A 15,271-nucleotide genomic window follows, 5' to 3' on the forward strand; every position below is an offset into this window, starting at 1 on the left:
GCCTAAGTACAGCACGGAAACCACTAACCAGCCCTTACATTGGGTTCTCTTCCCAGCTCTGCCATTAACAAATTAATATTCCCTAACTCATTTCATTTTATCTAGAGCTGAGGGCTGGCTCAGTCTCTACCATGAAATAAAGAGATCAGTACCTTCCAATTTTGACATTTGATGGTTCTAGGATTCATTCTCTTTCTAAAAGATGTGCCGTTTTCTTTCACACAAAGAACTAAGAGTTCAAGCAGCTAATTCCAATTTTATTTGAAACAAAGTTTATTCAAAGTTTAAGGAGCAGAATGTTTTCCCAAAGGGGCTCTAGCATGTGTCAAATTAACCCTCTGTCTCCCCCTTGCTGGATTCTCCTAAGTTACACTTCAGTTTTTACTTCCAATGTTTCTAAATGAGGAACTGCATTCTCTCTGGGTTTTATGTAGCAGGATAAATTTAAGCTTGGGGAGATGACCTCCAACGTACTTTCTGGCCAAGGGAATTTTATGATTCCATTATTCAGTGACTTTCCGTATGTGTGTGTGTGTGTGTGTGTGTGTGTGTGATATTTCACATATTTTCTTATACTCCTTTTGGAATTAGTTCTGAGAGGAAGAAGGAATAATGAAGATGTTGTTTTCCATAATCAGTTCCCACTGCAAACTCCAATACAATTCAAGAGGTACCCCACTACGAATATGCATAGATATTTCAGTGAACATCATTTAGAATGTCAATGATGTTTTAGTTCAAAAACTTCTAATTTTCTCTAATATCAATTTCTACTACAAAGGTCTTTTTTAGTTCCATCAAGTCATTAACTCTCCTTCTTGAAATAAGTTATTATTATTATTATTATTATTATTATTATTATTATCAGCACTTTAAGATTTACAAAGCACTGTGAATGTGTAATCTCATTTAATCCTCATAATGACCCAATGCTATTTCTATCCCTATCTCACAGATGAGGGAACTGAGGCTGAGGGAGATTAAGTGCTTTTCCCAGGGTCACACAGATCATAAATTCTGAGGCAAGATTTAAATTAAGGTCTTCCAGATTCCAGCACTCATCCATGATGGCGCCACTTAGCTGTTCCTATTAGCTTGTATTATTATACATATGTCTACATGTTATATCACTTCTCTTCATAACCCCCAACAGTCATAAGCAAGTGTATCCCCACATGTAACAATGGGCTAGGTAACTGGTAGCTGTTTGATAAATGTTTATTGGATTAAACTGAGTTTTCCAGGATGATTTACAAACCTTCAAGCACAATAAAAATGTGACCTATTTTTATAATGCTGAGATGGAAATATGATAATAAATGAGGCATTGGGGGCAGCTAAGTAGCACAGTGGATAGCATAGTAAGCTTGAACTCAGGAGGACCCTCCTTCAAATCTGGTTTCAGACCCTTCCTAGCTATGTGTCCCTAGGTAAATCACTTAATTCCTGTAATCTAACGTTTACTACTCTTCTGCCTTGGAGTGAATTCACAGAAAGTCTCAAATTGAAATAGAAAATGAAAATAGTCAACCAATAAGCATTTATTAAGCACTTACTATATACTAGGCACTGAAGATCTATCTGAAAATAGAAACATCCGCTGACATCAAGAAGTTTATAATCTAAGGGGGCAAGATAAAACCCAAAAAGAAGCTGAGAGAAAGTAGAAAGATGGAGGTGTACCAGACAAAAGGAAATGATGAAGATGATAGAGAAGTCCCAAAGTAGTTCAAATAGTTCATTGAGATTTGGCATTCAGAGCCTGACCCTCCAATCAGAACAGCAGAGGGAATTAATGAGGTGGGGTAACAAGACTGATAAGATAGATCTTGAAGAATGAGGTTGTTCCAATAACGAGTGTTCCATGGCATGGGGCAGATACTGAAATATGGACTTGTATCATTCCATTTATCACAAAATTTTATGAAAATTCATAAAACTGCTAACCTGACTCAGTTCCCCCATGATTTTCCCACCTCTTTCTCAGCACTCCTTCATACTGATAAAGACACCACTAAATAAGCTCCTATTCTCTTTGGTGAGTTCCTTCCCAACCCCCCATTGGAGAAGTGTCCATTACAAAATGTTTGCTTCTAACTTACTTCTAGCCTATTTTCCTCCCTATTCTCCCCCACTACTTTACAGTATGTTTCCATCATGTCCCTGTTGTCTTACCTTAGGAGAATTTAACCTTCTTGAGGGAAGGGATTGTTGTTCTTTCTGATTATATTCTCAGTGGTTTTCACATTGCTTGGGATGGAAGAAGGGCTTAATAAATATTTTATCTAGTCTGATCTATAAAGGATGTAGATAAACTTACTTCAGTGACTTGAGAACACTCATAATTTAAACCCCTTGAAAATTTATGGACTTTGCTCATGGCTAGATTTTTAACAATAGGCTGTTAATGTCCATGTATGTTTCCATAAAGAAGAATTAAGGAATCTGTATCAAAATCTTTTGAATTCAGCATGTAAAAATGATTGCAACAAAAGGGGGGGGTATGGCATTTTTAAAATGTTAAAAGGTAAAAAACTTTTAAGGTTCATTGTATGCCAATAAATATAATTATTTTTCTTGGTTTCAGGTAAACTGAACTTTATTAAAGCATTTGACTTCTCAAGGCCTCAGTTTGTGTGTATAAAATGAGAGGATTGGACTAAATCATGTTTAAATTCTTCCTGCCTTTGTAAAAACTCTGACCATGATCTCATGACGGAATTTTCTTGTTCACACTCTTATGTTACCATCTCAGGTTAGTTAGTGACTTAATGATTTGTAATTGACTCAATGCCTCTGTATTTAGTACCTAGCTAGGACCTCTGTTTTATTCCCCAAAGGCTGTCTTTTGCAAAGGCCTTGGCAGATAGACCTTTAGCATTTATATAAATATTTGAATATATCTAGGGTTGGTACTTTTGAGGTTTAAAAAAGATAATTAATTGATAAAAGTTTGTGGGTATTTTTTTTTTATAAGCATACTCTTTGGCCTCAAGAAACACACTTCCTTTTCTCATAAAGAGGTAGCTAGGACCAGAGTAGATAGAGCTCTGGACTTAGAGTCAGGAAGATCCAAATTCAAATTCAACCTTAGTTACGTAAATATTTCATTGGACTTTAAATTAGATTTAAATTAAATTAAATTAGATAGGATTCTTAGGTCATTGAAACAAATTTATCTACATCTTTTGTAGATTTGACTAGATAAAGCATTTATTAATCTGTTACCATGTGCCAGGCACTGTGCAAAGCACTGAGAACTCAAATAAAAAGATATGTTTGTTAGAATATACCTATATTTATCAGAGTCCATTCTTATTTTAATAAGGATGAGTTTCAGGCCAATTGGAAAAAATTCCCCAAATATCTTTTTGAATGGTATTTTAAAGACTGATGAAGATGTCCAGATGTCAGACTTCAATGAATGATTTGGGCATAATCTTGAATGAAAATGTAGGATTCGTTAGTAAAATTTCCTATTTTGTAATTCTGTATTTGTGTTGTCTTGCTGATGGGAAACCTTTCTTTTCCTTCATATCAGAGACTAGTAGCAATTTGGATTTGGTTGTCTTTATTGCCCTTTCCATAGGTTTTCCAACTTTGTAAAATTTCTGCCTCAATGTAGATGTATCATTGGCAATCCTCCAACTGCCAGGTCCCTCTGAATGCTTTTGGTTCTTTTCTGAGGAGTAATTGGGCTTTATGCAGCAATAATCTATCCATTCATGGAATTATTTTCCATTTTAGGCCACATTTTCTTTTGTTCTTTAGTGCTCCTGATCTTGTTTCATTATGGATATGAATGATCTTTGACATGGTTGATTTCCTCTAAACAGCATCCACTTTAATATCTCTAGGAGTCAATGAAAAATGTTTTTAAAAAGTTATACCTTGGCATAATGTCCATTCTTCAAAGCTACCAAATTAAAAACACAACAAATGAGCAATGAAACATATGTATATGGCTAGAAATGTATCACTCAAATAACAGAGAGCTAATTAAAGCTGGAGAAACCAACTGAGTCTAGTTTCATATGGTTAAGGCCATTTGATCTGAATCATCTTGGAGTGGGTAGACAGATGTGAATGACTACTGTTGCCTCAAAATTAAATCGAAATTGTTAATTGTCTCAAGTACTTGTAACACTATTTATACAAATACATGTGTATATGTGTGTGTGTATATATATATATATATATATATATATTCACATACATCCCAGGTATGCAATTTTTATCTGTATGACCTAAGTAATAGAGGATGCCATGGATATAATCTCTCACTATATTATTTAGGACAAATAAAGAAATAAGGACTGACTGGCAGTCCAATTTGAGAAGCAGGAATGATAGAAGGAATGGTAATGCTCCCTCTCACCTACTTATTCATCATCTCACTACAATATGATTTCTAGATCCATTCTTTGGAAATTGGATGATGTCTTTATTGTCAAATTCAATGGACATTTCTCAGATAACTATATCAGGGGTCATCCATTCCTTTTGTTATGATCTTCTTTATCCCTAGGGCTTCTGCTCCATATTCTGGTTAATTTTCCATCTGTCTAACATGCTTCCTTTTAAGACTTATATTTTCCCTAAGATATTTTTATCCTTTCTCTCTTTTTCTCTCCCTTCACCCTCTCCATTGGAGATCTTTTTTATACCCATGGCTTCAGTTATCATATCTACATAGATGCCTCCCAGATTCTCCTCTCCTCTCTCCCTTGAACTTCATTCCAACATTTTTAGCTGCCTACTGAACATTCCAATCCAGATGTCCCAGCAGCACATCAAACTCTGCATGTCGAAAACTGAAATTCTCATCTTCACTCAGACCCTGCCATAAATCTCTTCTTTCTATTGATGGCAGCAGCATCTCCCTAGACACATGCAAGTTTCATAATCAATAAAAACACAGAATTCAGAAACCAAATATATAAAGAGAGTGAGACAGAGAGAGAGAGAGAGAGAGAGAGATCATATACAAGGCTTCCCCAAAGCCAGTGTAATTTTAAGCTTTGATAGTTTGAAACTGAACTAACATATTAGGGGTACTCTGTGTGTATACATTCACACACATGTGTACATATATGTATGTAGATGCATATGCACCTGTATGTATGCATACTATATATTGATATAAATGTATACATACAGTACTTTCACATTTATACAAACATATTCACAGAAATATGCAGATTGAGTGCTCTAAAATATATATATACACATAATCATATACACATATATTTGAGAGGGGAGAATATTTTAGCACTTCAAGGGATCCATGAATCATCAGATGACAGAGTGGGATAGGAGAGCAGTAGCTAAGGTGTGACTTGCAGATTTTTCTCCCCTTATTTAGTCCCCAGCTTTCCCCTGCCAGGTATAGACTTGATATTGAATCCCAAATAAATAAACTTTCAGACTTCTTTATCCTTACTCATCCCAGGCAAATTCATTACCCACAAAAGTGAGATAATCAGTTGATAAGCATTTCTTAAATGCTGACAATATTGATTGTTTTTCAATCATTTTTTCAGTCTTGTCTAACTCATCATGACCTGATTTGGGATTTTCTTGGTAAAGATCGTGGAGTGGTTTGCAGATGAGGAAACTAAGACAAACAGGGTTAAGTGACTTGCTCAGGGACACACAACTGGTAAGTGTCTGAGGCTGGATTTGAATTCAGGTCTCCCTGATTCCAGACTGGCACTCTATCCACTGTGGCATCTAGCCTACTGTATGATGGTGCAAAATACTGAAGCAAAGAACAGCAAAAGACAGTTTCTGCCCTCAAGGAGCTTAGACTCCTCATGACAGCTTCCTAACAATGAAGTACAAACAAACTCTATACAGGGTAATTTTGAAATAATCAATACAGAAAAGCACCAGCTCTAAGGGTGATCAAAACTAAGACACCCCAGTTATAGTATTCTTTTGGTAACTTTCAACTCCTTTCCAGCCTATCATGAATCCTTTGGAGATTTCCCAGCAATCAGGACATAATCAGTATCTTTAAAGTAGCTAGACTACCCAAGTGCTCAGCTCTCAGGGTTTGGCAGTGTACTATGATAAACTTTTAAGGATGTGTATATAGCAGGTATTATCAAGATGTTTCATATGGCTGGCAAAAGGCTTAGTTTCAAGGACAGTTTGTTCGATGCTAATCACATTCCACGTGTGACTGAGTCAGAGTCACATTGAGTTATCAAGTCAAGGTGGATCCTTTTTGTCTTTTATATAAAAGACTGGCTGCTTAAATGCTAAAGAATTCAGATGCCCAAGTCATTAAGATATGTGTCTGTACATAAAAGATGCAGCACCAATCATTTAGAACAGGGAAGGAGAATTTCCTCGAGGAATAACTCTTCTTCAAGTCATAATATCTGGCAGAAAACATAAATAAAACCCTCTTTTTCTCCTTCAGTGCCCTGCCATGATGGAATCCCCTAACAAACTGTGCTCATTCCTAGGAAGAGGGTGATACAGCTTGGCCTTCAGCTATGAGAGACTCTTGTACCATTCTAGACAAGCCCTATGGTAAGGGCAGTCCCCCAAGAAAAAGCAGTAATAAGATTTTCCCAAGGCATTTGCAGAGGAATCATTTATTGTTCTAAAATAGTAAACTTTGTGTTTTCCTCTAGCTAAGAGAGATATATAATGATAAAGTATCTAAAGGTTGTTTTTTTTATTATTATTACAAGATATGTTGAAGAAATGGCCTGTAAGAAATCACCAAGTTGGGTGAAATGGCTTGGATAGAGTAATAATATAGAACAAGGAATCACCTCATCTAAACTGCTCATTTATAGACGAGGAAGGAACCTGTAGTCCTGAAAAAGTTAGCATCTCGGCTAAGGACATTCAGTGACAGACAGCATCAGGAGACTCGATCAGTGCTCCAAAAGGAACTCTCTTCACAATACCACCACACCTCCCTAGGAAAATGGACCAGAGCAGTAATTTTTAAGCAGAGACAAGAGAAAAAAAAGTTGCTAGTACTTATTTTATGTTGTTTTTCTTTATATAATTCAGTATTTCTCTAGAGTATGGATTCCTATGGTGGACCCTTTTGGCAGTCTGCTGAAGCCTATAGATTCTCTCTTAGAAAAATGTTTCTAAACACAAACTAAAATATGTAATACTAAAAAAGGAGAATCTGTGTGTAGATATATAAACAACTAATATTTAATAATACTATAAAAATATATTATAAAGAATATATATTAACACTTATAATTACTACATATATAAATGTACTGAAATGGTTATGTGTATGTGTATATATGTATACATACATAGTTATTATATACATACATATATATATATATATTTGGAATAGAGGAAAATACATCTTTAATTTTACTAACCTCTAACTGAAATTTAGCTTTTCCTTTAATAAGGAATTCCTTTAAATATTCCAAAACGGGTTCCATAGGCTTCACCAGACTGCTCAAAGAGTTCTTAACATAATAATAACTCCTGATGTAGTCCAAGCCCCTCATTTTACAAAAGAAGAAACCCTAATCCAGGGACATTAAGTCTCTTAACTAAGGTCACATACTAACAGTGAACACTCAAACCTAGAACCTGTGACTATATTTCTTTGCTCTTTCCTCTTTATTAGGCACCTATATGAGGCTGTGAATAGAGGGCTGGACCTGAATTCAAGAAGACCCAATTTCAGACACTTATCAGCTGTGTGATCCTTAGCAAGTCATTTAATCCATGTGCCTCAGGGTCCTCAACTTGTATGTGATGCACATGCATTCATGAATGCACATATATACATACATGCATGCACATATATGTATAGTTTGTTATGGGTATGTGCCTATATGTATTGTGCATTTGTGTATGTGTGTACATGAACCTACTTATTTACACATATGTGCATTTATAAGCATATACATATTTTGATTTTTGGTCTATCTATCTATCTATCTATCTATATGCATATATAAATGTATGCTGGCACAGCTAGTGATTCAATAAATAGAGTTTAGGGCCTGAAGTCAGAAAAATTAAAGTAAAATGAAGCCTTAGATACTAGCTGTGAAACCCAAGGCAAGTCATTTAACATCTAATTGCCTTAATTTCCTCTGTAAAATGGGAATACTAGCAGCACCTACCTTACAGTGTTGTGAGGAAGGATTTGATGAGATAATATTTATTATAAAAAGGACTTCGAACAATGCCTGGCACATAGCCAAGTGCTATATAAATGTTGTTATTATTATTACTTGACATATATCATGAATAGCTTTCTAATGTTAAAAATACTTTTCATACATTGAAAAAGGAAAGCTATCGGTCCAGGTTTAGAACTTCTGGCATAAAGGTGTACTGAAGGGATAGAGCCCTGAACTTGGATTCAGGAATTCTTGAGTTCAAATCTAGCCTATGACACTAGTCACTATGGCCAATGGTAAGCCACTGAACCTCTAAGAACCTTATTTACTTCACCTGAAAAACAGGGACCATAATAGCTGCAGTAACTACCACACAGGGTTGTTGTGAGGATGAAACAAGAGAGGCATGTCAGTGATCATTCTTGCCCAAACAGACGTATCAGCTGTGATCCTAGTTTTTTGCACAGAGTGTAAGGATGGAGAAGACCAGGAATGGGAACCATTAGGACTAGAGAGTCTTTATTGTCTTGCTGGCACTTTTTGCTCTTAAGTAATTCTTCCCCCTTACCTCTCAACTCCCCCAGATCCAGCGTCTTCCCTAGTTGTTCTAACAAGTCCACCCTGGCGGCATTCTTTTTGTGTTTTTTGCCTTCATAATGCTGCTGGGCCATCAGAGGGTTATTGAACCAGGCTGCACAGAGCTGACAGTATCTGTCTGAATCTCTTCGACGATGGGGTGAAGACACGGGCACTCCTGGGGCACTGGCTGAGTGGGGAGGCTTAAGTGGACTCAGAGGGGTTTCTGTAAGAGGAAACATTCAAAAATAAAGGCTTTAATTCAGCTATTATTGCCTACATTTTCTTCTCAACACCTGAAGATGAAAGATACTCCCACATTAGTCACCAAGCTCAAGAATCAAATATAGCAACTTGAGAGCTGAATATTAAGCATTGTTACTTAATTAAAATAATCTCATGCACAATAATAATAGCTCATATTTATATAGCCCTTCACAGTCACTAGGCACTTCTGTACATGATCCTACTTGATCTCCAGTAAACTCAATGAAGTAGAGAGTAAATGAATTCATATCCCTAATTTATAGCTAAGAAGTCAAGGATCAGATTGCTTCAGAGACTTGCCCAGGAGCACATAATACAATGCAGAACTAAAAGGAGTCTTATGACAGTTCTGAGGGCTAGAAGGTACCACAGAGATCCTTTAGTCCAGAGGACCATAACTTGGAGTCCACAGACCATGTGCCACACACACCCTATCCTGTAGAGTTGGTTAGTAGATTTCAAGAGGGGGGGTCCATGAACTTGGAAAAGGAGGGAATTACATCTTTACTTGCACTAACCTCTAGCTAAAATTTAGCCTTTCCTTTAATAAAATAAAAAAATAATCTACAAAAGTGGTCCATAGACCTCACCAAGCTGCTCAAGGAGTTCTTAAGGCAAAAAAAAAAAGGATAAAAATTACTGAACTACAAAAGAAAAAAACTCTGTCCCAGAAAGATTAAATTCCTCTACTAAAGTCAAAACTAAGACTGAACAAAGGTAGAACTTTTGACTATATTTCCATGCTCTTTCCATTCTATTAGGTGGCTAGGTGACTAGTGTGCTGGACTTGGATTCAGGAAGACCTGAGTTCAAATCCAGCTTCAGATACTTACTAGCTATGTGATCCTGGGCAAGTCCCTCTACTCTTTGCCCCAGGTGCCTCAACTTGTGAAATGGGGACAATAACAGTCCCTACCTCTGAAGGTTATTATGAGGATCAAATGAGATAATATTTATAAAATACCTGGTAAAGAGAAGGCATTGCTAAGTGCTTGCATCCTTCATCCTTCCTCTATAAGAATCCTATTCAGTAGAAGTTGTTAACAACCTAAGACTCACTTTCATACCTAACAAAATAATACAAGCTCATGAATACAAACGATTCATGTAAAAGGTGGAGTGGTCTAATGGCTAGTAACTAGTTACATTTATATCAAAGGAGACAAGGGACCATCTAGAGAGCACTTTCATTATAAGTCCTTAGAACTAAGCCAAACCCCCTAAATGAAGTTGAGCAGCTCCCAAGGTTTCATTATTTATTGATAAGTGAATTTTCATAGTTATGTAAAAACCTAAAAATCAAAAGATCAACCAAGGAGAGAAGAAGCAATGTCCTTTGCAAAACTCTGAAAAAAAGATTTATTTTAAAATCAAGATTAAAGTGAAAATTCATTCGTATTTGAAATATACAGAACAAGTAAGTGAACCACTATGAGCAAATGAGCTCTGCTCTCTCACTTCAGACATCACTAGCGAATGTAACTTGAATATAGAAAAGGTAAAGCTGAAACTTCAATTAATCCTTTAAAAATTGTGACAGATATCTCAGTAGTTCTATGACCTTGGGACAACTTGCTTCCCCAAACAGGGCCTCAGTTTCCTTTTCTGTAACATGGATATGAAATAGGAGATCTAGCAGGTCCATTTCTCTTTAGTGGACTCTTGCGTATTCTAAGTCCCTTCTAGTTCTCAGATTCTTTGTTTTACATCTGTAAGATCTTGTCTAGTACTTGTACTAAGTCCTAGACATCCAAGGACCTATCCAGTTTAATAATATTACAACAGTAATATTATTTATGTATCTAGTGCTCTAAAGTTGGCAAAGTGCTTTATAAATAGTATCTCATTTTGTGTTCAAAACAACCCTAGAGGCAGGTTATCTTATTTTATGGAGGAAGAAACTAAAGCAAATAAAGGTTAAGAGATTTGCCTAAGGTCACACAGCTAGTAAGTGTCTGAGGCAAGATGCAAACTCAGATCTCCCAAGATCACTGCTCCATCCTCCTAACTCAATGATAATATTAATAATGATGATGAAAATATATTGTCAGGTAAAATTATAAAGTCAGCACCATTCACACATATCTTAAAGATCAGCAAGTAATTTATACATATAATGTAGTATGATCCTTATAAACATGCTGGGATGTAGATAGGTATGACCAGGAGAACTACAGCCAACCACTTCCAGGGAGCACTGAGACAAGCAAGCACCTGGGAGCTGTTACAAGAATGACAGAAGAACCCCTCCTCCCTCTGAAATTTAGACTAGACTATGACAAATGTATGCAAATTATATTATGGAAAAGAAAAACAACTACAAAGAAGCAACTTGTTGACTGATATTTGAGTGACATTTGGGGAGAAAGGAAGGAAGAATGAAGCTTAATATGATCACAGACTTGAGCAATGATACATGTAAAACCCAGTGGAATTGCACGTCAACTACGGAAGGGTGGGGGGACATGAATCATGTAACCATCGAAAAATATTCTAAATGAATTAATTAATGAAAAAAATTTAATTACAAGGGATTTAAATAAAAATAGCAAAATACTGAAGAAAATATGATCACAGAGATGGGAGTGATGGGTCTCTTGCTGAATTCAAAGAACTGACTTATTAGGAAAAGGCAAGATACATTTAAATATATATAGATATATATCACAAGATTCATTTTCATAGAATTAACTTGAACTATGTGTGCCCAATCAAGTACTTAGATAATTCAGGTTTTCTCTATGCTACTTTCAACCCTGATAAGCTATGCTAGAAAGGCTTTTATAAAACAATGGGTATGAGGCATGTGTAAGAAAATAACCATGATATATTGATTTATCTCCATTTTTTTTAAATGGGACATTGAAGTTTAGAGAGAGAAAGTGACTTGCTCCATGGTCAGCCACCTTCAGAGGATCTGAATCCAGGCTCCCTAACTGCATGTATTCTATTTTTTCTTCTAATTCATTTTGTTTTGTGTCCTATATTTCCTTTCAACTATGAGCTTTACTAACTATATATAATTGATAAATCGAATTGATTTGATTTCTATGTTCTATGAAAGATGGTAGGACATTATGGATACAGAGCTGGCTTTGGAGCCATAGTGACCTCAGATCAAGTTCCACCTTTGAGACATACTGGCTTTGTGAACTTAGACAAATTATTAACACCTCAGTGCTTGAAGCAACTCTAAAACTATCAATTGCAAGTGATGCTGCAGACTTGCTTTGAAAAAGGAAGTTTCCTTACCTGTGAGTTCCCTATATCAACACACCAACACACACACACACACACACACACACACACACACACACACACACACATTTCATATCTGTATTTATATTCAAAGCAGAGGTTCCTATTCTTTTTTGAGTCATGGTCCCTTTTGGCAGTCTGGTAAAAGTTATGGATCCTTCTTAAAATAATGCTTTAAATTACATACAAAAACCCACATAGGATTGCAAAGGAAACTACATCACAATTTTAAAATATGTACATATATTTTTTTCTCATTCAAATTCATAGAGCCCCTGAAATAAGGATGCACAGGCCCCAAGTTAAGAACCCTTGGTCTAAAGTCATTTCAAGCTGTTGGTGTATGTTCTAGTTTCTGAGATTCCTTCTAGGTATAACATTCTATGTTCTATAATCTAGAGTTCTTTCTAATCCTAGCATTCTATTCTGTTTAATACTCTAAAATCCTTTTTCATCTCTAACATTCTGTGGTTCAGTGATTCTAAGTCAGAGAAAAGAAGTTATGTTGATTTTATTCAGTGTGTGTGTGTGTGAGAGAGAGAGAGAGAGAGAGAAAGAGAGAGAGAGAGAGAGACAGAAAGAGAGAGAGAGAGAGAGAGAGAGAGAGAGAGAGAGAGAGAAGGGAGGAGAGGAAGAGAGGGAGGGAAGAGAAAAAATGAGAGAAGAGACAGTGACAGAGATTGACTGCTTCTTAAATGTCATTTCTAGTTGATACTTTAAGCAAAATATGTGTGGGTTTTTTGGGGGCTGGGCAGAAGAGGGAGGAGGTTTGCAAGGGATGCCAGAGTGAGTAGGGGTGGATGTTTCTTTTCTAAATTGAAAGGGAATTCATCACAAATTACAGCATTTTAAGATATGGACAGTTTCTGTTATTGATCTAACATATTCTCAGTCTGTGTGCTTACAATCTGGACTAGGATCCAGAAATATGAATTTGAAGGGAAAGTAAAGAACAAATATGTTAGCTGCTCATCAAGGCCATTTCTTATGGGTTTTTTTTAAATCAGCAAATTATCAGCAGAATATTTGAGCAAGAAGAAACCTTTGAGGTCATATTTAGCAGCTGATAGATTTCCTAGGATCAAATCAGAGGAGGAGCTGGAAGTTGAACCCAGGGCTCCTGAGTCATAATTTAGTGCTTTTTTTCCCAACATTAGACTGCCTCTCCAAAGGCTTTGGAATAATAGTGGTCACACCAACAGGACCTTTTCTTTTTCTCCACTATCCTGAATTCCCTCATATTCTGAGCAGCACTTGATTTTTTTCTTTGGAAAAAAAATTAATAATTCAAGTCCAAAATGTCTTGAGGACAAAAAGCAAATTTTCACATACTGCAACATAGCTGCTGCTTCTTTCTGTGTGTTTCTGCAGTGAGGAATGCAGTTGCCAAAACAACAAAACTTGAGTTTGCTTTAAGGAGGGGCTGAGAACTGGGGTAATACTGTAATAATCCAGAGTACAATTAAAACTTAATCAGCATGCCTAGCTTACAAATTACTTTTAATTAGGTTTTTCTCTTTTAGATAAAATGCTTGACATAAGTAATTTTTAGTAATTGATATTTATTTTCTTAAAAGACATTTCTTGATATGATGGGAAAAAACAATTTTTTTTTGCATTTTTTCAGTGATTTCCTTTGATCAGAAAATTTGGGTCCAAAACAATAATTTTGCAGAGTCCCCAAGGAAACAACTTCAGTGACTGATTTTTGCTTATAGGCTAGTTAGCAAAGTAATCATCTTGGAATGCAGAAAACTACTATTGGAATATCACAGCTCAGAAGAGTTAATATTAATAATAATATTGATCTAAAGTTTTCTGTAATGTTTTATGTTGTTCTGGTAGGTCCTAGAGGACTATACTACTAGGTTCTTGAAGGCTATCCTAGCAGGATGCAACCTACCATTCATTTGTTCATTGATTCATTCAACAAATACTTATTAAATTCTTGTTGTGTTGAATAATTTATCTACTTTATCCTCATAAAATTTATACAATTCCCTACCCTCAGAGAGGAAACATTGTCTAGGGCAATGATTCTCAAACCTTTTCATTGCAGTAGTCTTTTACAATCTTAAAATTCTTGAAGAACTCTTCAAGAACTTTTATTTATGAGAAGTTTTACTTATCAATATTTATACTATCAGATATGAAAACACTTTGTATTATTAGGAAAATGCTTTTGTCCTCATGGTCCTGCTGAAAGAGTCTCAAAGACCACCAGGGGTCCCTGGGTCATTCCATGAGAAATTCTGGTCCAGCAAGTTGTAGTCAGGAGACAGATCCCTGGCTTCAAATCCTGAATACGTCACTTACTAGCTATGCAATCATGGGTGAGTCACTTAATTTTTATCTCAATTGCCTCATTTGTAAAATGATGGCAAGAATATCTAAAATCTGTATTTTACAAAGCAATCATAGATTTTAAATGGAAAAAAAGTTTATAATTTACTGTGTGAACCTGAAAGTTCTATACACATGTGGGCTTATTATTACAAAGCTTACTGTCTCAATAGATGTAAAAAAAATGTACAGATACCAATAGGTATAATGCAATAATTCATAGAAGATATGTTGCAGAAATTTTTTAAAAGTGCTTTGATGGGAAAAATAGAGTTATTAATTGGAGGGAATGGAGAAGTTTTCATAGAGAGGGTTGCATTCAAGTATAGGACCAGCAATCAGTTGTGGATCACAAAAGGAACAATTTAACTAAATGTAATAAGATTCAGATTAGAGATAGTTTGGCAATTTTAAGTAATAAATCTTTTTAAGGGAGAGGCATATAGGAAGGAGGGAAGAGACATAGTAATTCTGCCAAGGGATAGAGATATTTATATCTGTTTTGGTTAAAGAATATAACCACATGGGAAACTTAAAGATATTTGAAATATAGAATAGTCAGTGAGCATTTATCATTTAAGCACTACATTCCAGGCACTGCGCTAAATTCTAAGGATACAAAGAAAGGGGAAAAAAATGGCATGATGCTTAAGGAGCTTACATTCTAATGGGGGAAACAACATGTACATAAA

The 15,271-nt window shown here is 35.7% G+C and overlaps 1 protein-coding gene across 4 annotated transcripts in view; it reads right to left on the reverse strand.

Annotated features, from left to right (window-relative positions):
* Positions 1-15,271, reverse strand: part of ZMAT4 (zinc finger matrin-type 4) — a 564,854-nt gene that overhangs the window by 163,343 nt on the left and 386,240 nt on the right. For 2 of the 4 annotated variants that reach the window (XM_056813567.1, XM_056813568.1), the window contains exon 7: positions 8,704-8,937. In XM_056813567.1, the coding sequence (XP_056669545.1) occupies positions 8,704-8,937 (234 nt within the window). Of the gene's footprint in view, positions 1-921; positions 3,854-6,791; positions 6,942-8,703; positions 8,938-15,271 lie in introns of those variants that run through there. The other 2 variants (XR_008915557.1, XM_056813569.1) reach the window with 2 other exon arrangements.

This window comes from Monodelphis domestica, chromosome 1, assembly GCF_027887165.1.
Source record: "Monodelphis domestica isolate mMonDom1 chromosome 1, mMonDom1.pri, whole genome shotgun sequence".
Classification (NCBI taxonomy): domain Eukaryota; kingdom Metazoa; phylum Chordata; class Mammalia; order Didelphimorphia; family Didelphidae; genus Monodelphis; species Monodelphis domestica.